The sequence below is a fragment of the Antrostomus carolinensis genome, unplaced genomic scaffold (assembly GCF_000700745.2).
Source record: "Antrostomus carolinensis isolate BGI_N321 unplaced genomic scaffold, ASM70074v2 scaffold1076, whole genome shotgun sequence".
In the NCBI taxonomy this organism is placed as follows: Eukaryota; Metazoa; Chordata; class Aves; order Caprimulgiformes; family Caprimulgidae; genus Antrostomus; species Antrostomus carolinensis.
In genome coordinates, this window is record NW_010319580.1 from 1,154 (window position 1) to 26,046 (window position 24,893).

The following is a 24,893-nucleotide window of genomic DNA, read 5'->3' on the forward strand; positions in this document are numbered from 1 at the left end:
CTCTGTGCAAGTCCCTTGGAGGAGGGTGGAGAGAGGTGGGGGTGGGTCTGTTCAACCAAGGCCCAAGGGACAGGACAAGAGGACAAGTTGTTGTGTTCTGTCATCGCTTGTGCCTCTTCTTTCTATCTCCTTTTCTGTTCACATTTGATTCTCCTCCGTAGCCACAGCAAGGCTCTTCCAGCCATATAAAAAAGATAAACCAAACTAAAGCTGGTGCTCTTCCTCCATTGAGTTTCCTAAAATACTTTAGGAATTTCATTTGCATGTAAATACACATATTAGTTTTTATTCATGTGCATTTTTTGAAAGATCGGAGAGAAGACACTTTGCCCAGCTGACTCCTCATGTTAGATGTCTGGTTGTATTTGCACGTAGATACACGTATTAGTTTTTCTTCATGTGCATTTTTTGAAAGATCTGAGAGAAGACACTTTGGCCAGCTGACTCCTCATGTTAGATGTCTGGTTGAATTTTGTTTCAGTGGTCCTAGCCAGGGACTGCGTGTAGACTAAGAGCACAAATTTTAACTTATTTTGAGTGAATCAGTTGCCAGAATCACCTTCTCATTTTATGGCATCAGAAGGACAATCACTGAAAACAAGCCCACAAGCAAACCAGGCTGCTAGGTAAGATGGATTGGAAAAAGCGAGGGAAAGTTGACCTCCTGAAGCCAAAATTGGGTCCATGCAGCTCCTTCCAGCATCGATGTGCTTGCCTGGAATGAAGCTGCCTCTTCACCGCCGTAGCTCAGGGCGTTCACAGGGGTTTTGCAGGCCAGCAGAGAGAAATCTGGGCTGTCTGCAACTCTCTTGCTGCACACAGTATTTGACAGCCTTTAAAGAACATAGTCCTGACCAGTACACAACTTTCTCACAAAGAAATTTTCTAAATGTTTAGAATTCAGTGGGATTTTCATGTAGTTTCTCATTTACTTGCATCCTACAGCTATGTTGAGTCCAGATTCTGCTTGACTTTGGCTTCCAGCTTCTTTTGAAGTCCATCATAAAAACTTCCATCATAACATGCCTTGGTGTAGCATGCAAATGCATTGGCCCCTTGAGCATCCTTTCAGAGTGGATGTATTAATAAATATAATATTTCTCTTCTGCCACTGGGATGGAGAATGTAATGGAGTCTGCATTCCTGAAGCAATATGGCTTTCTATTTAAAAAAGAAATACATTGTAAAGAATTCCATCAAACTGTTACAGCTTTGTCTGCCCTTTGGCAAGTTGTTCATACACTTTTTTAATTTAAATGTTACCTGTTTACTTGGCTTTATTAAGGTAGAATACTTCTCTTCCCCTTTTTGTAATAGAAATAGTTGTAAAAACAGTATTCATATAAGATTTGCCCAGGTTGTATTTCAAAGATGGATTTTTATTCTATTTTTCCAATACTTTAATTTACAGTTTTGGAATAGTGACATAAATTTTAAAAGGATATGTTTGGAATGAGGTCATCTTAATTCCTTACAAGTCAAAACATTCTTTTCCAAGAGGAAAACTGTGAACTAAGTTCCTGAAATTTGGTGTATTTTCTAAAACTTGTTTAATTTTATATAATATGTTTCTTGGGGACTATTCTTATGAAGATTTAAATTTTTTTCTCATTTTTTTATATAATGCTTCAAACTATTGTTAAGATTTAAGAATGTGCTTAAAAAGTTTCGGTTGTCTCTGGGAAAAATAGTCTTAATTTATGTTGACCTTTCTTTCCTTTGAGCATTTAGCCTGCATTCAATAAAATTTTGATGACTGCTCTTTAGAAGACAGCTGTACGATATAAAGTATTATAAATATTCAGCTTTCCTCTTCTAGCGTTGCCATTAACAGCTGGGCATCCAGTTCAGCGGAGCAGATTTTGCAGAGAGAGCTTGGCATGTTCCTGAATCAGTTTAGTGAAGAAGAAGAAGACTGGCAAATAGTTTCTTATGGTTTGGGGACCTGTAAAGACATAGAGCATCTGTTCCCCAGTTAAGTCATAGTCTGGTAGCACTGAATCATGTTAAGAGCTAAAAATGATGAGAAGAACTACTTTTTTCACCTTGCCTGTACCTGTGTTTTAAATACCTAATATATTATTTCTACTAATGGCAAAATAATTTCCACCCTTGCTCAGAAGGTATGTAAATTATAATGCTTTTGCTTTTGCTTTTTTCATTGTTTATAGTCTATATACAGCGTGATTTCACTTCAGTGTCTCGATTTTTATCTCTGGTATAAAATGGAGAATTGGATTTTCTTATGCAAACACTTTATCCTTCTAAACAAGCAATGGTTTTGGTACACAGTTTTTTAATCAGTTAATGTATTTGCTTTGGATGACATTTAGTTTTCTCATGTAGTATAAAAAAAGTGTTTCACATTTTTTTATACTATACAAGGAAAGAAAAATATCTTTAAAATTACCAATTATAGACTTTACTATCAGAAATCTTTGTGTGTAGATGACAGTAAAACTTGTCCATATTTTTCTCTTGCAGAGTTAAGAGAGCATTAAAGTTGGACACTGTTAAAAAAGATAATGTAAGTATTTTTTGGTGTATGGAATGATCTAGGCTGTCCATATATACACACATAATGTATATGCACACATAATATATGAGTGTATATACCTCTACATGCACACATAGGTTTATATAAACGTGATGTTTCATTAGAGCTGCATTAATTTTGTTACAGATTGGATGTTGTCTAGAAAAATCTTAACAAGGCACAAAATTATTGTGCTGAAAATATTAGTATAAATTTATTGTATTCCATTTGTCATAGAACTGCTGGGATTTGAGTAATGTGCATCGGCATGAATCACTTGAAAATAATGGAGAAATATATGCATATTTTTATTGCCATTGCTATTTACCCAAGAGCTGAATGAGTTAAGATCCTTGGTGAAATAATTTATTAGAAATTAGCTCCGTTATCCTGGAAGCAAATGTTCTGCCCTGTAATTGTACATGTAACAATATGGAATTATGATAATGCTGTAATCTGCATATTGTAAACTGCAAAATTGAAATGAAAATATTAAAGGCATTTTCACATCAAGGATATAATTAACCTCCCTCAGCTAATCTGGCATAATGAAACAATAAAGTACTGACACTGCAATAAATTTCACCACGCTTATCACAATAAAAATAAAATTGTACTGTTGCTCTTATTTTTTGTAAATGCAACTATAGTATACTCCTAGCACCAGCATGTCATGACATATGTCGATTTATTATCTGCTCCTACCAAGAGTGAGTATTGCTGCAGACATCAGTACAGAGGAGTTTGTGAGGATGGCGGCGTTTAAAGGAAGGAAAATTTTGGAAAAGTATATAAACAGAAATAGCTGGTCAGCAAATGAGCTCCCAATAAATCTCCATATCTGTGTCATTTTGAAAAGATTTGTTTGTATGCAGGACATAATTTAGAGGTCTCACGGGTATTTAGCAAGATAGAGATTTGTGATTTTAAAAATCACTATTTGTGATTTTAAAAATTTTCTAGATACTTTTTATTTTCTTTAATTTAAACAAAGGTGGCAAAATACCGCAGTGGCACTAAAAAAAATCATTAGCAATTTAATTAGCAGCTTAGTGTACCATTACCCAACTTGTTCTGCTCAGAATGCAGCTGTGACTGTAATTTTGCATCTGTTTCTTGGGCTGTAGTAACGTTTTTGTAGATGAGTGGTCCAGCTGAAATTACGTAGAACTCTTTTTCTGCCTTAAAGCTATTCCTTCCCTGCCCCCTCCTCAGAAGATAAAAATAAAGTGTTACTGGATGGTTACCTTCATTCAGGTTCTTGTGCAGCAAAAAAGATTGACAAAAGCCCATCTGAATGATAAAAACTTAGACTGGAATTCAGTAGTGTAGGTTTCAACTATGATTTTTAGTTCAGATATATAACAGATATATGTCAAAGATTTAAAGTGCACCATAATTAAATAACATTATAGAAGGTAGGAAGGAATGTGAGGTAAAGAAATTAGTATTTTTAGATTTTGGAATGTTAGAATGGTGTCATTAAAAAATTGCATAACTAGGCTAAGATTCTTCTTCCTGGAAGATAAATTTTTGCTGACAAATAAACACTGTCCTTCAAGTACTACAGTAACTTTTTCCAAGTAGCTGCTCAAAGGAATCTTAGTTCATGTCCAGAAATATGCTGGCTGAGGTGGCTGCTGTTCAAGCAGGAAAAATATCTTGAAAGTGTAAGCAGATTGGAGATTCTCTCTGTTACAAAAGAGATTTGATGATATTTAAGTGCCTAAAGTAGCATTGATTACTATAATTAACATTTCATTTAAAGATGATTTGAAACATTTCTTTAATCTGCTTGAGTGTGGCAGAATATTAGTGACAACAGACTGAAGGTGTTGGTTAAATACTGATAGACTGCAAGAAGAGTGTAAACAGCTGATATGAAATTATTTGGGGTATTCAAGACTAAAACAAGACAAGAGTAATATCCAGGAACTATAAGAAAGCGAGGTAAGTGGGCAGCAAATTAAATCGTTTGAAATAGGGTGTAAGTCATATTACTAATGACCACTACTAACACTGTTGGGTTCTAAATTAAGGGTAACCACTCAAGGCAGAGTAGGAGAAGAAAAACATCAAAACTGCAGCTTTGTGTGAAAGTGGAGTGAAAAGTATCAGAAATAGAACAGCAAGCAAGACTGGAGTATAATGCCATTGCATAAATCAGTATTTTGTCTTCACCTGAATTAGAACTGAATGTACTGTCACTCTGGTTTAAAGTATAATTGCAGAAATTATACCTTGAACCTATATCATTCTGTGAAGGAAAATGAGTGTGATCATAGGTTCAGGTACAAGAAATGCCTTCAAATGAATTAAAAGACTAGGATGTTTTAATAGGAGTTCAGTAGTGAAGAGCAGGAAAAGGTTATAAGAATATGCTGTATTCTTTTTAGAGGGGATATTGGACATTCTTGATATTTTTATATAATCAAGAGGAATTTAATAATATTGCAGTGTGGGAAACTGAAAGCAAATAATGGAGACTTATCTTTTATATGGCAAGTTAACTTCTAGAACTCATCCTGAAATGTTGGTGAAGTCAAGAATGTAGTAGAAGCTGTTATAAAAACATTCATACAGATAACAAGAGTATGTAGGTGTGAAAAATAGGAATACTGTGCTTCAGGGCATTTAAATCAACTGCTAACTGTCTGGAATTGAGAAGAAAACTTCTGAGGGTTACCTAGTTGTCCGTTATACTTGTACTCCTAGTTTTGTATTTATTGCCTCTGTAAATGCCTACTTTTTAGAAGCACTTTCCTTATAACACCTCAACAATTTAAGATTAATTAAGTAAACGTTAATGTTTTCTATCATTAATTTACTTAGTAATGAAATGGAGCCTTTTCCCAGGTTCTGGATTCCTCCTGAATTGTAGAGGCTTTAAGTCACCTTTGTGATCTGACTTACATCCTGATGTGAATTCTGACTTTCACATGTTACCTGATTATTTGCCTTAAAAATACTGCTTTTGCTATCTGCATGCCTCTTTTGAAATAAAAAATGGCTGTAGTTAGATTTTCCAGGGGATGCTTGTGAAACCTTAATCCTCTGAAGTTCAGGTCTTCCCAGAGTTACCTTTCCATCCTGTACCATGCTCCAGACTCAGACTGACTTTGCTCTTAACCAAGTCCCCAGTAGCCTTTTTCCCAGAGCCACCAGGAGATCCATGTGCTAAGAAATCCTTACTGCAATTGAAGATTTGTGTGCCTTTATTTAATCTGGTTTACAAAGGAGTAGAATGAGGGTCTTATTCCATTAAAACAGGACAACGTATGGAAAATATGGAAAGGGAATAAATGAGTTAATTTGAAATTGCAGTGGAAATGTGATTTACCAAAGTGCAAATATCAGGTTGTCTGCTTTTTTTTCTTTTTTTTTTTTTTTTTAAATTATTATTGCCAGATAGTAAATGTTCAGAGAGGCTTTATCTGGTTTGGGGTGCAATATGTAACTCTACTGATAGAAAAAGCAGAGGGCAGAATGTATTTAATTTGTAGAAAGGAAGTTTACAACTGTTGTAGGTTAAGGTGGACATAGATGGTACTTTATCTTTAGCCAATATTCATCTGGATTCTTGTGTCTTTTGCTCTGTTTTAGCCATCTGATGCAACACCTGTGAAGACCAAGAGGAAAAATCTGAACTCTTACTCACCGACAACAGGAACACGCCAGATGAGTCCATTTTCATCTCCCACGAGTCATAATGCACACAATCTCAGAAATCGCCCATCAAATGGTTAGTTGAACATTCTGTCTTTCTTACTGCAACATTTTTCTGGTTACTGGCTTGATTTAGTAACTTATATCTCATGTGGTAAGTTTGATTTCTTTTTCCTCAGAAAGAATTTTAATCTCTGCTGGAAAAGCTAATGTTGATTTTTAAAACTTGAATCTTTTCAGTATAAATCTTGGGGGCGTTTGTGAAACAACTTGTTCATGAAACAAGATTTGCTTTCTGTTGATTAATATTAAAAATGTTTAACTTTGACTCAGCAGAAAAAACCTGCATTGGTGTTTTATAGGGGGAGATGTTCTGAGGTTGTTGTGTCCAGTGTCCATAATTCCATTAATTCCACTGGTTAGGCCTGCTTATGCCAGTAATATCCTTTGTTTGCTTTCTTTCTAAATCCCAGCTTTCACTGGCAGAACTGGTACGTGCTACTGATAGTGACTTTGTTCTTTGAGTTACAGGGGGAGATGTTCTGAGGTTGTTGTGTCCAGCTTCAGATTATTGAAAGGAAGACCCAATTTACTCTTACGAGGCAATGCAACCCCTTGTTTATAATACACAGCTGAAGTCTGGACTCTCTCGTGGTCAGGAGAGCTGGAATTCCAGAAAAGAAGTGTGCATTTGATGCATGTTTCAATTTTGAGGCCTTTTGAGAGCTATGCTGAGATTTGCAGTGCAAGTCCTGGTTTATAACTTCCAGGTTTCTGGTGGTAAATACTTGCATGTATGTGTGCATGCACACGTAGAGCATTTCTTAGCTCCGACTCTTTCTCTATGAATATTGAAATTTAGGTAGATTTTATCAAATCAAAGCTAAAAGGGAAGTTGAGTTTGTTTAACTCTTCTACTTAGCAGTCTTTTATGTAATTTTTTACTCTTTGTTTTTCATAGTAAGGCACTTCAAGGCAATTTTTATTAATTCTAGCACAGCACTGAATGACATTTGCTCTCAGAAAATATGCCTTTTCATAATTATCTTCTTTCCAGTTCATGTTAGGATATATGTCCACTTAGTCACACAGTCACAGCTTTTGATGCAGACAAACTATGACTGCTTAAGAAGTACATTTTCTGTAGACTGAAGCAGACTGTATTCTGCTTTTATTTGCTATATAGTTTTCTTTCAGAGTGCTAAGGAACCATTAGATCACCTGGTGTGACTTTTTTATATATAAAAAAAAAAAATACAAAGAGAGTTTCTTGTCATCTTTCCCATATAGAGTCCAAGAGCTTTTATTTCCTTGCAGTACAACTCCTAGAAATATGGTTAAGTCTTGAAGACTTCCAGTTATTTATATTATTATAATAATAATAGTTCATCACTTACCTTATTAGCAAGTTCCTTGTTCAATTATTTTTGCTGTTTTAAAAAAAAATAAATCTCCTGTGTGATTTTGAATTTGTCTGGCTTTAATTTTCAGCCATCAGTTCTTGTTATGCCTTTTTGTTGGGTTAAGGAGCTTTTTATGCCCCATATATTTTGGAATTTATGTGCAGTAATTGAGGCCTCACTAACATTCATGAATTATGATGAGTAGAAGTATTCTGAGCAGGATAGAACTGTTGGAAATTTATCTAGATGTCTGCAGGTTTTTTGCACTAGCTATTGCACCATATGCTCTCATGATGAATCTGCAAAAGTGGATTTTTCCTCCAGGAAAAAAGGGATTTTTTTTTTTGGTTGTTGTTGTTTTAAACAAATGTGATCGTGAAATTTTGAGATTCTCTCAAAACTGATTGAACTAAAAATTAAAATTAGTGAAATCTTTCAAGCTGAAATACTACAATCTGTGAGCATTACATCCCTTTTCTTTATTAAAAATAGCAGAGGACTGGAGGAAGCGTGGAAGTATCGGGTGTTTCGATGTTGGTGTTGCCACGCACTGGTGCAGGCCTGTGTGCAGGGGGTTTGGTTTTGGGGGTTTATTTTCTAATCAGTAGTCATGCTAGGAAACTAAACAGGAGCAGCTATATCCTAATTCTTTATCCTGCTGCCAGTCTTCATTATGACCTGGCTTTGTGTCCTCATTACCTGTTTGTCAAACAGGTTTAACACCACCAGGTTTTTAATGAGCACTGGATGCCAGTCAGAAGATTCACAACTTTCTTCCCCAATTCTCTGCTGATTCCAGTTCTCCCCAGAACAGCTGCTCTTCTCTGTCAGTGCAATGCATTTGAATTGGGCTGGGTATCCACCTGCACTTGAACACTTACCTTTTTTTGCAAAAAACTTTTAAAATTTTATAGAATGATAGCAGTCAGATACAAAATTAACAATGCTATGGCTCTTTAGATATGTTCTCTTCAATATCCCCACTTGTTTGTAATTACCTGCTGTAGTGACCTCTTCCCTTTAGTTTTATTCAGTGCCTTTTTGGTGACAGAACACATCATAATACACAGATGTTTAAATCTACAAGTTTTAAAACTTTTTCAGCCTCAGTATTTGCATTACATGCCTTATGTCTTAGAGGGAAGAAAAAAGGAGGGGAAAACGTATTAAAATGCCTGTATAGTGGGTTGTCAATGGGGAAGGTGAACACATCCTGTATTTCCATACTGATATTAAGTATGGACATAGGGGAACATTCTTTTTGCCTATAAAAAGACTGATCACATGATCATGGCTGACATTTAGATGGATAATTATTCAGTAATGTAGTCCTAGCCATCATTTTTTTTTTCCTTTGTTCATATAGCTACAAGATGGTGGTATGTAAGACTTCCTCTGACACCACAGGTTTCAGGTTGTCCTTTAAGAACACCCTGGTCATTTAAGAACACCCAACCTATAATGACAGAAGGGCGGTCACCAGTTTACCAACACCACATGTGAGCTTAGGTTTTACTAATAAATAAAACTTTTGTGGCAATATCTTATTCCTGTTTCCCCCCCCCCAGAAACATGCATTTGCTCAAAATATCAGTGCACTGAAATGTAGAAATACAATTCGCCGCGCAGAATAATGGCAACTGGCATATGATTTATCATGGCCCACCATACGATGAGCTAGAGTATTATATTGTCAGTATAGCATGTCAGAGCCTGTGGAAGTAATTTGCAATATCTCTTTGTAGTTGTTTACAAGGTGGAGTTGGGGGCCAGGCACTTTTTATTAAAGGAAAATGGAGGTTTTATTATTTTCATGATAATGCTTGGTGCTAATATGCTGTATTTAGGCAGTTAAGAGGATTAAAAGCTTCTGAGTAGAACACTGTAACTATGTGTCAGAATGTCACTAATTTCCAGTTATTAATACTATAATCCCAAGATTATAATTCCACAAATAGAAATGTAATGTGAATTGATGAGAGGTTAAATTATGACAGAGTAAATTATAGTGAACTTAGTGTGTTTCATTACGAGGGAAGCTGTCCTGCTTCATAAATGAGGTGGGGTTTTTTTTGTGGGTTCGTTGGTTTTTTTCTCAAAAGATCATTGAACAGTCAGAGTTCACACTAACACCTTTTTCAGGTGCTTCAGATACTCGATATCTCATTTTCATCTTTATTGTTTCTTTTCTTTCTTGTGAACCTCCCAGGAGATGGAGCTGAGCGGAATGATTCCGAAAGCAGATTATCCAGGAGAGGGCAGCCTCAAACAGAGGAGGATGTGTAAGTGTATTCAGTGCGTTGTGGGTGCAGTGCTGTGATTTTTACTTATGGAAGATTAATATTTCATACAGAATTAAATTAATAGCTATTATTTTTGAATACTTCTAATTCCACAGGATTGGATATTCAAAGGTACTGAATGGCAAGATTAGAGTTATAGGTACAGATAAATGCAGGATTTGCAATACAACTATCCAGCCAGTTCTCTCTTTCAGTGGTAGTGTGGGGCATATGACACTGCCAGTTACAGGAGTCACACTCATACTATTACACACTGAGGTACTGTAATTAAACTATCAAAAGGAAGGTGTGTTTTGCCTTTCCAGACTCTTCTGAAAGCGTACATTCTTTATCTCAAAGCATTAACTGCCAAAGGTACAGGGCCAGTAATGCAAGACACTTCTTGATTAAAAACTATCCACAGATGATCGTGGTGAAACTTCATGTTTGCTTTGCAAAATCTTCTAAAATTCTTGTCTTTTCTGCTACAATCTTATTTTAAGCTATAAGCTTCATGACATTAATGGACTTTGGGCAGTCCACAGTTAGTAAAGCACTTGCATGTTTCAGGTGAAGTATCTGATAAACTACTTTCCTAAACTTGATAGATGTGAGGAAGGAGAAGTGATAATATGTGTCAGAAGTAAGGCTGCTGGTGTTTCATGTTGTTAGTATTCCTGAGAAGTGTCTAAATGTATTTCACCCAAAACAAACACATCCATCCCTAAGAGTTAGGCAAAAGAAATATTTGTTTCATCTGTGATAGCAAATTGGTGAAAAAGTGGAAAGCTGTGAATCTCTGTAAGTTTGATTGTGTCAGAGATGCCTTTCCTCTTTATGGGAAGTTACACAATTCAGAAATCCTGGAAGTTAAGGAGTTTTTTTAATACAGAAGTTGTATATGCTTGTGGAAAAACTACTTTGAGTTTAAGCTTTAGTCCAACTAAAAACCTGAAAGTTTCTTGGCTCAGTGAGCATGTTCATACTTCTTGCTGCTAGTACAGTATTATCCTAGACAGCCCCCCCATCCATTCCATCCTTTTTACTCCACTGAAATTGCATTCACCAGAGACTCTTGTGATCTCTTATTAGCAAAATTTTGAAAAAAATAAAATAAGAATTATTCTCATTCTTCTCCAACACTGTCTACATTTTTGTTCTTGGAATCTTACTATCCTGTTGTGTTTAGTTGATGCTTCTACTTGGCCTCTGGTGGAATCTTGATGTATATCTTTGACATCTATCTGAGAAAGTCTAATTCACAGCTCAGCATCAACATGGCTATACCACATCTCCTCTCCTCTCCTCTCCAGCATTGTCTATTTTGTTATCATTCTGTCTAATGTGACTGTTCTGTATTTCATTTCATGCCCAGTGCCTGTGCATCCAATTCAAATTGTTATGTAAATTCCACTGTCTGTAGGTCCAGCACGCTTACTTACTCTGCAAAATCTGATGCACATTTTCTGTTACCCCAGTTTGTCACCAAGATCTCACCTCTTGGTGTAATGCAAAGCTCCATTCTTTCATCATATACTGAAGTAGTCATTGATTCTGTTATTCTGCCTCTGTATTCTGTTGTGTGTGTGTTAAATGTTTTTATCATAGTTGTACCAGATGAAAATTCCCTTGGGGCCAGGTATTTTATGCATTAATTTCTTTTTTTACCAACTTTTTTTTTAATTAGTATCATTTAGTCAACTAAATATTATGTTTCTGATGTTTGAAGTTATAGCACTTCCTTTTGGTTATTGCACTTGAACTCTCAATGTGTTTGTGGTTTGTTTTGTTGGTTTTTTTCTTGTAATGGATGCTTTCCCTCACCATTAGTTTGAAATTTCTTTCTTGTAGGACTGTGAGTGTCTTCTAAATGATGGAGCTTGACAGATAGTAGAATTGTTTGGATGGCATGTTAGACAGTATAAAATGAAATCTTACAGTTATGCCAGTGGAAAGCTGTAAACTGATTAATTAGGGGGGTTGTGGTTCAGTAAATCCCATGGTCAACACATACAGACTCATTTCTTAGTCACAGTAACCTTGAATTGCAGAACAATTTGAGTAATCATAGTCTTCATTGACATGTAAATGTTTGCATCAATAATTCAGTATGTTTTTTTAAAAAACTGCAAGATTTTTGCAAGATTTGCAGAAGACTAGCAGTCAGTAAAACACATTTATAAACTAACACCTACACAGTAATATTTCTGTGAACTTCCATACACTTTCTTTTTACAGGTGGAAAATATATTGTACAATACACTGAAATTAGCATTTTCTCTTCTGAGTTGCCTTCTGTTCCCACATTGAAATACAACAGTGATAAGTTTTTCTCATATTGTAGTTCTGTTTCTAAATTTAAGGTTTCTTATAAGCCTGCTTTTCCCTTCTGTGGGAGGAAAGAGTAAATAGATTATTTCTCTGTTGCCTCCATTTGATTTGCACGTTTAAATGGTTCAAAGAGAAAATAATAGCCTAAACATGAATTGCAGGATGGTTTTTTTCAACACATATTCAGTGCAAAACCTTAATCATGCATTAACGTGTACCATTTAGATCTAATCTGATTGTATATTATTTTAATTTCCATTGCAAAACCCATTAAACTCTGAAAATTGACCATCTTTACACTGGTAGGAGAATATATTCGTGTCTTAAAAGGGAAGTTAAACAAGTAACATTGTGTGATGTTGTCCCTGTTGGGCTCAGTTTTAACTTTGTGTGTTCCCTATGGCTACGAGCAACGTCCTACAAGCAGTGTGTGGGTTTGGGGAGCTCGTCCTCTTGATTAAATTCCTCTTCTTAGGAACAAATGAGTTAAATTCCTGTTTTTACTTTTGTCTTCTTGCATAATCATAAGAAAATTCACTAAAATTGTTAAACCTGCCTTCCTATCCTTAAAATCAGGATATATATATGTAATTTTGGCAGTTGCATATAAATCCTAACCAAAAGCAAGTTATTTTTGGTGTTATGTGACACAGTCAGGTCTGTTCACAGCTTACCCAGATCCATCCTGATTACAATGTGAAGAACCTTCAGGAAAGATTGTAAACATTGATTTTCAGCAGGTGGTGATGTGACTAATTGAAACTGGTTTATTTTAACTTTTCCTGCAGGTTCATGGAATTGCAGTCCAAAGTGAAAAGTTCATTGGTGAGAATTCAGAAAATAAGAGCAAGTCTGACAAGCCTACAGGTCTGGTTTATACTGATGTATTTTTTTAATCTACTTTTAATATAGGATTTGAAATAAAAATTAACATTTTATATGCAACATTTGAGTTTTAAGGAATAGGGAAGCAAATAAAATACTTGAAACCAGGCAGATGTGACTTGGAAATCCAGAAAATTGAAAAAAAAAAAAAAAAAAAAGCCAAACCCAGAACTTGGTAGATTTTTTTTAAAAAAAACAATAGGAGTTGCTTTTCTAAGTGCACCATTTTTAATTTGTATCAGTCCTCCTTTTGTACGCAAATAAAAGCATATGAAGTAGTTATCAGCTATTACTTATAATTTGAAGTATGAATTATTACTGCATAGATTTTTATGCCTTTGAAGTTAAAATATCCCTTCCTGTTGAAGCGATTGTACTGTTTAATTTACCACTAATGTATGATCATTTAATAGTCTGTTTAATACATGCTAAAATGCAAATCACTTCTCTGTTTATTCACATTTTGTTTCCTGAATGAATTTAGCACAAGGTTTGTTGCTGTATATCAATATCTGAGAAATAATTCAATGTCCTCAAAGTATTGCATTGATTTATTTTACTTGCATATGTGCTCTGACAAGGTTCTATTTACAAGAAAGACTGATACTAATTTAAAATATTTTAATTGAGATGTTTATTTAGAAAACTATTGAAAAATCCTTTCTGTTTCTCTGGAGATTGATAGTGTGCAGTTTTAGTTCTACCAGGAAACACTGAGGCGTGTGTTCAGTAGAATCTGAAATGCTTGTAGATTTCCATTTTACTAACATCTTAGAGCAAGCTCGTACATGTGCCAAGATTGCTTTTCTGGGGATCAAGTGTTAATCTGTTTAAACAGCTGAAGACTTACGAATGAAGCGTAAATAACAGGAGATTTTTAAGTAACACTTTCCAAGGCACCTGAATGCTGTTTTCAAAAGTAGCATGTGTTCTTACACCCTCAGACTTTTTAGTCTCGTTGACTTGCTGTGAGGTGGAGTCTCAGGCCTCATCTAGAGCCTATGAAGAATTTCCAAAAGTTCTTTCTTTCGGATGTTTTTAATAAGTTGTAGACGTCTAAGTAAAGAGTTTGTGAATGAGATTTAACCATGTCTTTCTTTTTTTTTTCCAGGCTTTAGAGGGCAGTAGAGAGCTTGAAAATGTTATTGGTGTCTCAGACTCATTTTGCATTTTCAGTGCTGAAATGCAGAAAACCCAAGTGCTACGTAAGGAGAATTTTCAATAATGTTTATCTTATCTCCTTTATAACAATTTAACAATGATCACTCCAAACGTTTCCTAGAATCCGACCCCACTCTGTGGTATAATGGAGTGTTTTACCCCAGGACTGTGACATGTGAGTTCTTTTGGTCAGGACAAATGCACCTTAAATGTCCTTGTGCATCCAACCGGGGACATAAAGAAAGGCAACCCCAGTGGCCCGCTCTTCTAACTCACTGGCACAGATGGGGAGGGAAAACTCGCAAGAGCAACACCTTTTCTTATGTAAATAGTTAGATACTTAGTGGGTAGTTAGCTAGTGATTAGGCTAAACGTTTGCACTTTGATTGCATTGCTTTTCTTCTCTTTTTTTTTGCAAGGAAGTTGTTTTGTTTGTTTGCCTGTTAGGAGGATTAGGCTGAATATAGGTTTCCAGGCTTTAAAAATTGCTATTCATGTGTCTTTAAGTGATGGACATACCAGATGCTTATTGTGTTGGGATAAGAGCAGTTTACAGATGGCACATCTGTAATACTTTGCCAAAGGAACACAGAAAACCAAAGATTTTCATTTATGTGTGTCCATTTTTTAGGAAACTTTTTATCCTTACTCCAAGTCAGAGGTTCTTGGGATATCTAAATCCTCAAAAAGTGCAGCGGAAAGTGCATTCATACTTCTCAGCTGCCTCTGCAACTATAAGGGGAGTATGTGATGGGGAAATGATCTAATGCAAAAAAACTGCAATATGGATAATAGCAGAAAAATAATCCTATTGGCTTTCAGGGAGAAGAAATAGAGATCTCCCTCACTAGGGCATTTCTTTAAGAGATAAAGGGGTGAAAGGTAGCTGTGCCTTTTCTCTGTACAGGTGTGTGGCTTAAGGTTGCATTTACCTACCACTACTTCTCCTCAAAGGTTTGCATATATAACATTGTTCTTGGAGACTTCTTATACCACCCTCTGATAATCTAGTTCCCAGTTTACCAGGGAATATGAATACAATATGCATCACACAGGCCCTGTGTCTAGTCTCTGGACAAGCACTCGAAGAGGATAAACCAGTTTCTTAACCTGCAGTAAATGTGGTGTTTTGTGGTTGTATTCTACAACCTGTCTGCTTGCTCTGTTTCCTGCAGAGTGTAAAAACACTGGAACTAGCTGCAGGAGAGCAAAACCTAGGGTGACTGGGACTGTGGACAGTAAAGCCACCTCTGCTAGAGATTTTTTTCTTATCAAAGAGCACTGTGACTCTTCTCAAGCATTAGGTGCATGTGCCCCAGCAGAGGAATTTATGCACCACACAGTTCCAGCAACTACTGTTGTTTAAATTACCATTTCTTTCCTGACTTGTATTCCAAAGCTCATTCAGTTTTCTTTTTGCATATGTATACACTGTACTAGTTCCCACTGTAATGCATGTACCCAGATCCTTTCTTATACAAAATGAAGTTTTCAGAAAATAGCCCGTGTTTACATTGCTACCCTACACTGTGGATAGGGCAGCAAGACTGCCCACATGAGATGTCAGACATCCACTCTTCGTTAGCTTCTTGTTGCTTTCAAAATGGGAAAGAATTATCTTTTCCCCCCTGTATCTCTGAATTAGGAACAGAGCACCATGTCAGCACTAGAAGGCAAAAATGGGAACAAAATGGGATATGAGGCTTGTAGGCCCAACTTCTCAAAATTCTGTTAATTTTGAAAATGGTTTGGGGTTTTTTTTGAGCACAATACATAGATAAGGGGTTTTTTTTTGTCATAGCTTGAAGAAAAATACAAGTACTTTGAAAGTGAAAAAGAAGGCATAGGTTTTATTTTCTTTGAAATCTCTGGGGCAACTTTTATTGAATTCAAATTTATTTATTTGACTAGTGAGTCAAGCAGAAGAACTGCAGCTGTTCAACAGAAACCATGGAAAACCTCCTGCCCGAGGTAAGAAACTTTTTATCACTCCTGTGTAACAGATGTATAGTTGATTCCTTCTTAGTTCTTCCAATTTGAAATAAGTTGGGGTAACCTTTAATATGTGAAAACTATAATAATCAAATGTGTTTCTTCTGAAAACATTTGCACTAAAATGTAAATTTCATCTTTTCTGCTGTTTTCATTGTATTGGGTATTTCTCCATGAACCTTTGCAAGGAGAAGAGATCATTAATGGTCTTGCACTTGAGGCATGGTCTAGAAATAAGTGCAGTCAGGTCCTAGAGAGTTTACATACCTTTTATGTATACAAATTATCCTTCTTCCTCACTCTCCTCCCTCCCCCTGCATTTGCAGTGTGTGAGCCAAGTAATGTACAGTCTTTGCAGCAAAACCTTTCTCACCTTATATGTATTGTGAGGTATTTAGCACGCTCCAGGGGACTGTGAAATCCAAACTATTAGGTTTCTTCATAACTAGTGCTCTGAAAATATTTGAAGTTGGTGTCATTTAATGTAGTGTGGCCCACATAACCACTTCAGTTCCTTGTCTAGCTGGGAAAGTGGTGGGGGGATACACACAAGACTTAATTTTTTTTTCTCTTACACCCAGTAAAATCAACAAACATTCACCACTGATACTCTGATATTTCTGTTATCTTCACACATTCCATCTTAAAACAGAGCAAAACCAGAATCAAAATCAGTGATGGCATCTCTAGTACTCTGTCTGCTGGCTGTCCCACTCAGCAGGACTGCTTCCTATCACAAGCAACCCCTTTGATTTTGGTTATATCTGCTCTTCTTTCTGCTGTGAGGAATTCCCTTAAAGTAAAGAAAATTGGTCAAACTGAAGTTTCCTGGGCTTCCAGCAGATTACCACAAAATGAAGAAGAGTGACATCGCATTTTAAGGAATTTGGCTCATTTGTGCCATCTGCTATTTCTGATTTACAGCTCCCTGTGTCCTTCTGTTCAAACGATCACAGCCCCCGCCTGGCACTGATAATGGTGAACACTATGGGCCATTGCAGATTTAAACAGTCATTGCTTCCTTTGTGCACTGCTCTTTAATGGTCACCAGGATATACATTTATAGTTCCATCTTTGCTCTAGAAACTAGCCCCTAACGCTAAACATATACCCAGTCTTGTTAGATGAGAAATGAGATACTTTGTGAAAGTAGAATGGAAAATAGAATTATGAGTTAAAGTTGGCCAATTTTGATGAAGTGTCAATTTGGCTTTAATAAAGAATAAATTCAGTTTTACAGTCTTGAAAATGCACTAGTAGGAGAGGCAAAGAAGTATGTGATAAAAGGAAAGCATTCAGAGATGGTTTACGTTGCCTTTTAGTTTTGGATGTGGTTTTTCATAATTATTTTTAATTAGTTATGCTCAAGACTTAAAACGTGTGACTGTTCTGTGGCTTGATGCAGATGGAATGTCACATTATCATCACATGGTGAGGCATGAAATTTATTTACTTTGCATAAACAACCTCTACTTAAAACAACTTAATACAAAACATTCCTTGCTCAATGGGCAGCATTATGTCGAACTCAGTATATCATTTTTGTGTGACCAGCATAAAAAATGGCATCATTGTTTGTCCATGACTAGCATTTACAGTAAACAAAATGTTTTTGAATAGAATGTAAGCAAACTGTAAAGCAGCTGCCAAGAGATGAAATCTAGTCGGTATGTTGCAGTCCAAAACACGTTTTATGCCTGTTGAGAATAAATGTGTAGGTTGTGATACGCATATTTTAAATGAAGATCTAATAGTGAAGATAAGTAGCTTTCCTGTTTAGAGTGTTAAGCTGGTTGTTACAAATTATACTAATACTTTGCTTCCCAAAAAGAAAAACATTGACATAAATCACGTCCATGACTCTGTCTGCAGACCAAGTGAGAAACAACAAGGAGTGTTACAGAAGATCAAATACTTGCAGTGTTAAGGAAAACTATTTTCAGACTGTATCTTGTAATGAAACAAAAATTACTTTCTTTTCTGTGGTGGTGTTCATCCTGCCAAGCCCAAGGGCAAATATGAGCACCTCTAGTAAGTGTACTTCTAAATATTCCTAACTTTCCTACTGGTTTTAATACAAGTGACTGAAGTTTGCACTCTTTACAACAGCAGTGGTGGCATTCCAAGAGAATAGATCAGGGTTAATTAGATAGATGTTCATTTAAAGCCACTTGAAATTACTAATGAAAGCAAAACTGGAGAGATTAGGGACCAAGTAATACTGAGTTCCCACTTGCCGATCCAATTTTTTGAAGACTATATATGTCAAAACATGAAATCCATTTCAGAAACGCTGCAAAATATAGATGTCTTCGTAAGCACAGTTCTCTCTCCAAACAGATAAAATGGTAAGAATACAGCATTCCACAGTTTGTCCCAATTCATCTCAGTTTCAGTCTGGACTTTGTATTGGGTCTTTGTGTACAAGCAACTAAATAGCTTGGGTCTGGACTGCTGGTGGGTTGCTGGGAGTAAATCAAGTTTACCATATATTTCTACCTCATTCTCCAGTAAAGCAGAATATGTTTGTTGGCCTCTAGACATAATTGGGTGTCTATCTCCCACCTTCCCTTCCTCCTCCTCCTCCTCCTCCTCCTTTGGGATCTTCTGGGGAAAAGGGGAAGACATCAGAGTACAAATGTTTTGGTGGCATTTAATGTAGTGTGGCCCATTAAATACTACATTTAATGTAGTATTTTCAGGAATGTATCTGTGGATTTTTCTAACCTAAAAACAGAGGGGGTTTTTTTCTCAGCCCAACTTTGTATTCACTTGCAGGGGAGGAAAAGTAAGTCTCGTGAACTGGCTCAGCAGAAATGTATTAAGTGAACTGAATGAATTCATAAGTAAATTTATTCAGAAACTGAGGTTTTTTTCCAGAGTTTCCATTCCTTGAGAGTAAATGGAACAATGATTGCCTTTGCTTACAGCAAGTACTTGTCAGGGAAGCGATGAGATGGATGCGGGGCTTGGACTGAGGTATTGGGAACAGCCTTTCATCTAACAAACCTCTGGGCCTCTCCCTTGAGAACCGGTACCTGAGCTGACTGTAAGGATGAACCACACCCTCTTTTTCATGCAACTTCTACATCTGGGCATTTGTGATCGAGGCTTTTCTGAGGTTTGGTTCTTCCATGTCTTTAATCTGTTTGGAAAAAGCTTCTAATGCTGACACAAAGAACAGTTCCTTAGGTTCTACCAAGATCCTTTCAGTTAAATCCAGAAAAAGCTTCTAATGCTGACAGAAAGAACAGTTCCTTAGTTCTGCCAGGATCCTTTCAGTTAAATCCTAGGCTTCTTCCCAGCAAAAGTCTAACAAGATCTCTCCAGACACGTTTTTATGGTGCGCATCATCCCTAAAAGCAACAAAGATGATGCTGAAGGACTTTTTTTTTTCAAGTAGTTTGTTATTAGGTGGAGACTTAGAGCTTGTATTTGCAAACAGTATGCTCACTTCAGTTCTTTACTGTAGAGGCCAGGTTTGGTGTTTCCCCACACATCAGAAATACCTGCTCTGAGTTAATGTCCCTACATAGCGCTTGGAAGAGAGATGATGGTCATCAGTACGTAAGTAAGTCCTACATCCAACCAAGATATGGGTTGCCCTCTTGGCCTACTCAGGCTGTAAAACTAAGACAGAAATTGAATTAAGAATTAATATTTTCTGAAGGTCTGACAATACACTCTAAAGCCAGATATTCAGTTGCATTGAAGTTCAGTCAGCCTGGCACCAGCAAGCCTGTATGCCCAGGCTTACACAGACTGGATCTGTAACGCGGCTGTGGTGTGGAGCACGTAGAATCACAGAATGTCAGGGATTGGAAGGGACCTCGAAAGATCATCCAGTCCAATCCCCCTGCCAGAGCAGGAACCTAAATGAGATCACACAGGAAGGTGTCCAGGCGGGTTTTGAATGTCTCCAGAGAAGGAGACTCCACACCCTCCCTGGGCAGCCTGTCCCAGGGCTCTGTTACATACCGAGAACCCTTAGGCCAAGAGTCTTCTCGTGGCCAAAGGTGGCGCGAAGGGGCTGCAGTCGGGCAGCACTTTGTGGGATTTCCTTTCCTCTAGAAGAGCAGAGACTCGTGCTGTGACTGGCACGACCAGGGCCCTTAAGGTGCAGGTGAACAGCAGATTAAGGAGAGATTGTGCCGATCACTGCACACATTCCCAGCTGGTCAGTGATTCCTCGGAGCTGGAACCAGCCGATGGAAACGAGCGTACCTCTGCGTGTTGTGTTCTGTGTCAGTGCTGAGACAGCTTCAAGAAATCATAACTTTGTTTATGTGATGCTGGTGGGAATCTGGCCTTGTTCATCTGCTCTTCCACGTGGCAGAGCTGTCTGTATTTCTGCTCGTAAGGACTTTTCTACAGGCAGACATGGGGAAAAATTAATCTGTTTCGTTTTTAAGTTATATCTCGGTGTGAACGCTTGTAAATGGGGCTGCACTAAGCAAAACCAAACGAAGGCTGCTTCAGGGCTGAACACGTCAGGGTGTGTGGGCACACAAGGGCTTGGTGTAACTCCCTTGTTTTGGTTACTCATCAGGTATTTTGAACATCCCCATACAGAGACACAGGGAAATGGTTCTGCCCTCCTGCATTTACAATCAGCGCTCACTGGGAGATCGCCCCACAGTGCACCTTGAGGAGGAGCGTGTCGTATTCTGATTTGTATATTTTGTGGGGGTTAAAAGCTGTTGCTCAGGCTAAATTTGACTGTATATTTTCTCTCATCCTATGCAAGTGGGGTTTTTTTGGTTTTTTTTTAGTTTGTAACCATGCAAAGTCCTTTACAGTCTAAAAGAGGTAACAAAACCCACTTAGCCCAGCACCCCAAATCTGCAATGCTGGTGGTTTTCCTAGAACAACTCAGTCATCTTCTCTACTAAAGGAGCTGGAGGGTGGGTTTCTGTTTGACCTCCTCTTTCCCAGCTGGTTCTGGGTCTGTTGGGTTGTACCTGCACCTGAAGAGTGCCTATTTTAAAATACAACCTGAGATTTGAGCTGTGTCTGGGTCTGAGGTCACACCGGCGTGATAAGCTTTTTGGGTGGAAGGAAGGGGGCAAGTCACGGACCTCTCCAATGATTTAACATCCTCAGCTATGTAGATGAAATATTAATCTATTAACTTCTGTGGCAGATAGAGAAATGCACATGAGAGATATGACTATAGGCCTCAGACGTATATACATATAGAACTGTCAACCTGCCTTTTCTATTGAGGTGTCAGGCACGTTTATTCATTAATTTCACACCTGTGTTTATACTCTGTTTCCCTATGTAGCTTTTTACAAACGCAATAGCTGTTAATTTTTAATTCCAGTGGATCTAGACTTTGGAGTATTAAGCTTAATGAAAAATTAAAAAGAACCGTAGTTCTTTCAACAGCGACATGTAGCAACTCCTACATGAGAATAAATACTGCTTTCTCCCATGAATATAATTATTTTAAATAAAAAAAAAGAGAAAAGAAACATTAGTTTGGACTCACTTAGTAGCAATTATATGTTTAAGAGGTGTAAATAACTTGCTATCCAGACATTACAAATATCCAGGTGCTCTGTATGTGCTGATGACAACAAAATTGAAAAGAAAGACTGTAATAATTCTGACTGGTTTTCTCTGCAGAAGATATTGATTATTTGTGTGTGGTGAGAGATTTGGAAAATTCAATTAAAGGAGTTGTGCAAAGGTTTCATAAATTTTCCTTGTACAGCGTGTACACAGACATTGTTGCGTATTAAATCAATGCAGCACTTCACAATATATTTTCTTTGAAACATAAAAATAAATAACATTTAAACAGTTCTGCTTACTACAGAAACAAATTTTATTTTCTGTGAAGCATTTAGTCATGTGCTATCACTGACTCATACACATTTGCCAGCTGTAACAAATTTTATAGACGTTTTCTCCAGAGACATAGCTCATATACTATGAATTTTTAAATGAGCAAATGGTGAAGAAGGGATGTCAGCAATATAAAAATTGATCAGTTAAAAGATAAAAGCATAAGTAAAGAGATTTGTATGGTAGTCTTAATAGGTTTTATTAAATAAAAATACTATAAAAAGACAGTAATGAATAGACTGAAGGTTTTAACTGTGGTTGAGGTGGAGAAAAATTATTCTGGCACATTTAGTAGAAGATTGGTTTTATATCACCTGACAGGTGAACATTTTTTTTCTCTCTCCTTTTCAGATCTGTAAATGTTTTAGAGCAGTCAAACTTGGGAAAGAATGGTGGTGGAAGTAGGAAGGGAAAAGAAACTTGGGAAGATTCTGCCCTCTTAATGCTTTTGTGGACCGGGGACAGGAGCCACCATGGCAAAGGGCTGCAAAGCTTCTACCAACCCACCTGTGCAGGGGTGAGGTTTCTGGGGACTCTCCAGTTGCTGCCTTACCCTACGCAACCCTAAAACATGGAGCTGATGAGAAAAGAGCAAAGTATTGGGTGGGAAGGGACCCTCAAAGGTCATCTAGTCCAACCCCCTGCAATGAGCAGGGACATCTTCACTAGAGCAGGTTGCTCAGAGCCCCATCAAACCTGACCTTGAATATCTCCAGGGATGGGGCCTCCACTATCTCTCTGGGCAACCTGTTCCAATGATCCACCACCCTCATATTGAAGAACTTTTTCCTCACATCCAACCTAAATGGACCCTTTTCTAGTTTAAAACCATCACCCCTCGTCCTATTGCTACCTGCCCTTGGGAACAGTTCTCCCCCAGCTTTCTTAGAGGCACCTTTGAGGTATGGGATTGTTGGGTGTTTTTAAGAACAACTCATTATCTTCATCATTACACACACACCAAAAAAAAGTTAGAACTGCTACAACAAATATTATAAGTTTTGGGAGCACCCAAGTAGTAAATCATATTATTTGATTACTTGACTATCTGAATCTTAATGTCATCTGTATAAGTATTATTATAAATAAGGCTTTTCTCAAAAGGTGCTATCATGGTATCTGGTTGGAAAGAAAGTTGAATTAATGATGTTTTCTATGAATCTGGGCAGCTTACATTTTTTTTTTAAGACAGCTTCTCAAAGTGCAATGCAGATCTTGGCATGGTTGCTTCGGCACGTGTGGGTTCTTTAGGTCCTGCCTAGTCAGAATGCTGCGATCGGTGATGAAAGGCTTCAGAAAGACTGAACTGGGAAGCTGCAGTTAGTGCAAATACACTGACTTGTCATTAAATCTTTTTCTGTTACTGATTATAAAGGACTGGACACTTTCCCATTTTCAGCAATAGTTAGTGGGGGTTTTTTGGTGATAATTTGTGTAACCAAATGGTGTTTCTTAGGTAGAATACTGAAAAGTTGTACCTGAGGCAGAGACAGTTGAATTGGATGCCTGTTGTATGGAGTAACCTCACGAGACCCAGCTTAGGGCAGAATTCCTGGCTCTGTCTGGGTCAGCTCCCAGGTAACCTCACTGGCAGCTCACGTCAGATCCACGGGCAGGTCTCTGCGTCACGTCATGTCCAGGAAGTGTGTGACACCTCAGGAGTCACAGCATGCCACACGAGGAGAACCGAGGAGCATCTTCCCCACCACCACCCATGGCTTGGGTGGCTTTGATGCTTCTCTCCCTCCATCTGGGTTTATATGCAGCCCCTTTCCTCACAGTAGAGTCTTTTTAGCTACAAGCCACTGTAAATATCTCTTTGTTGTTCTCAGTATGTTTAATCTGAAGCGAATGATTCTGAATTCTCTCTTCACTCTTTTGTGGTGGTGGAATCAAAGTGCAGCATGAACCATCAGCAGACACTCAGGGTGCTGATCATCTGCTGCAGAAGGCCACTCTTGGCACTCGGATGCACCTGCTCCCAGACCCTTTCCCCTTCTGTTCTCATTCCCCGAGTTCCTTTCCACCCCTGCACGCTTTTCCTCTACTTCTTCCAGCCATCTGCTCAGCCTTCACCCTCGCCCTGCCCTCCTCCAGTGAGGTGGTCACCATCCATCCCCTCAGAGGACTCGGGGGATGGTTCTTTCTCTCATCCTTGGTGGGATTCTGCTGATACAGTCCTTACAGATTTTGATTTGTTCTTCTGTTATTAACAGCAAAAAAAGAAGGACCAACTTCTAATCCTCGGAACACGTTCTGTTCTGCTTTGTCCTCATTGGTAAGGGTGTGGCACATGTGCTCACATATTACAAGTAATTAAGACAATCTCCTAAATTACTGTGGAGACACAGTAACTGTATGAAGTAACCACTGCAGCAACTTATTTACCTCCTACTTGTGTGGGGGTTTTCATAAATTCTGCAATAACACCATGGTTCTGTTACCAAAGCTGATTTTCCCTCTCCACAGAGTACGTTCAGACAACCAGTAGCTCCGCGTTCCTGGCGTCGCTCCTTGACTGAGGTCAGCAGCCCCACGCGTGTGGCTTCCCCAGCTGCCACGTCCAGGTAGTGTGATCAGAAGGACCGAGGGATGTCATTGTAGCTCATCTGCAGGGTGATCTCGTGCCTGGGCCTGCACTCAAGACGCAACAGCTTGATGGGAAAAGAGTATTTCTTGTTACTGGTTTGTTAAGCAAAGTGACATTGAGTTTGTAGAAATTCTGTCCCACTTTCTCCTCATCAACCCTGTCTGTTTCAAACCAGCTGTTTTTTTCAAGAATGG

The 24,893-nt window shown here is 37.8% G+C and overlaps 1 protein-coding gene across 1 annotated transcript in view; it reads left to right on the forward strand.

The window, feature by feature from the left end:
- ITGB3BP (integrin subunit beta 3 binding protein) overlaps positions 1-24,631 on the forward strand; it is a 25,575-nt gene extending 944 nt beyond the window's left edge. The window contains exons 2-8 of the mRNA XM_010169265.1: positions 2,485-2,527; positions 6,140-6,278; positions 9,824-9,887; positions 13,007-13,085; positions 14,215-14,308; positions 16,176-16,235; positions 24,579-24,631. Coding sequence (XP_010167567.1) covers positions 2,485-2,527; positions 6,140-6,278; positions 9,824-9,887; positions 13,007-13,085; positions 14,215-14,308; positions 16,176-16,235; positions 24,579-24,631 — 532 coding nt within the window. The remainder of the gene's footprint in view (positions 1-2,484; positions 2,528-6,139; positions 6,279-9,823; positions 9,888-13,006; positions 13,086-14,214; positions 14,309-16,175; positions 16,236-24,578) is intronic.
- Positions 24,632-24,893: the final 262 nt, after the last annotated feature.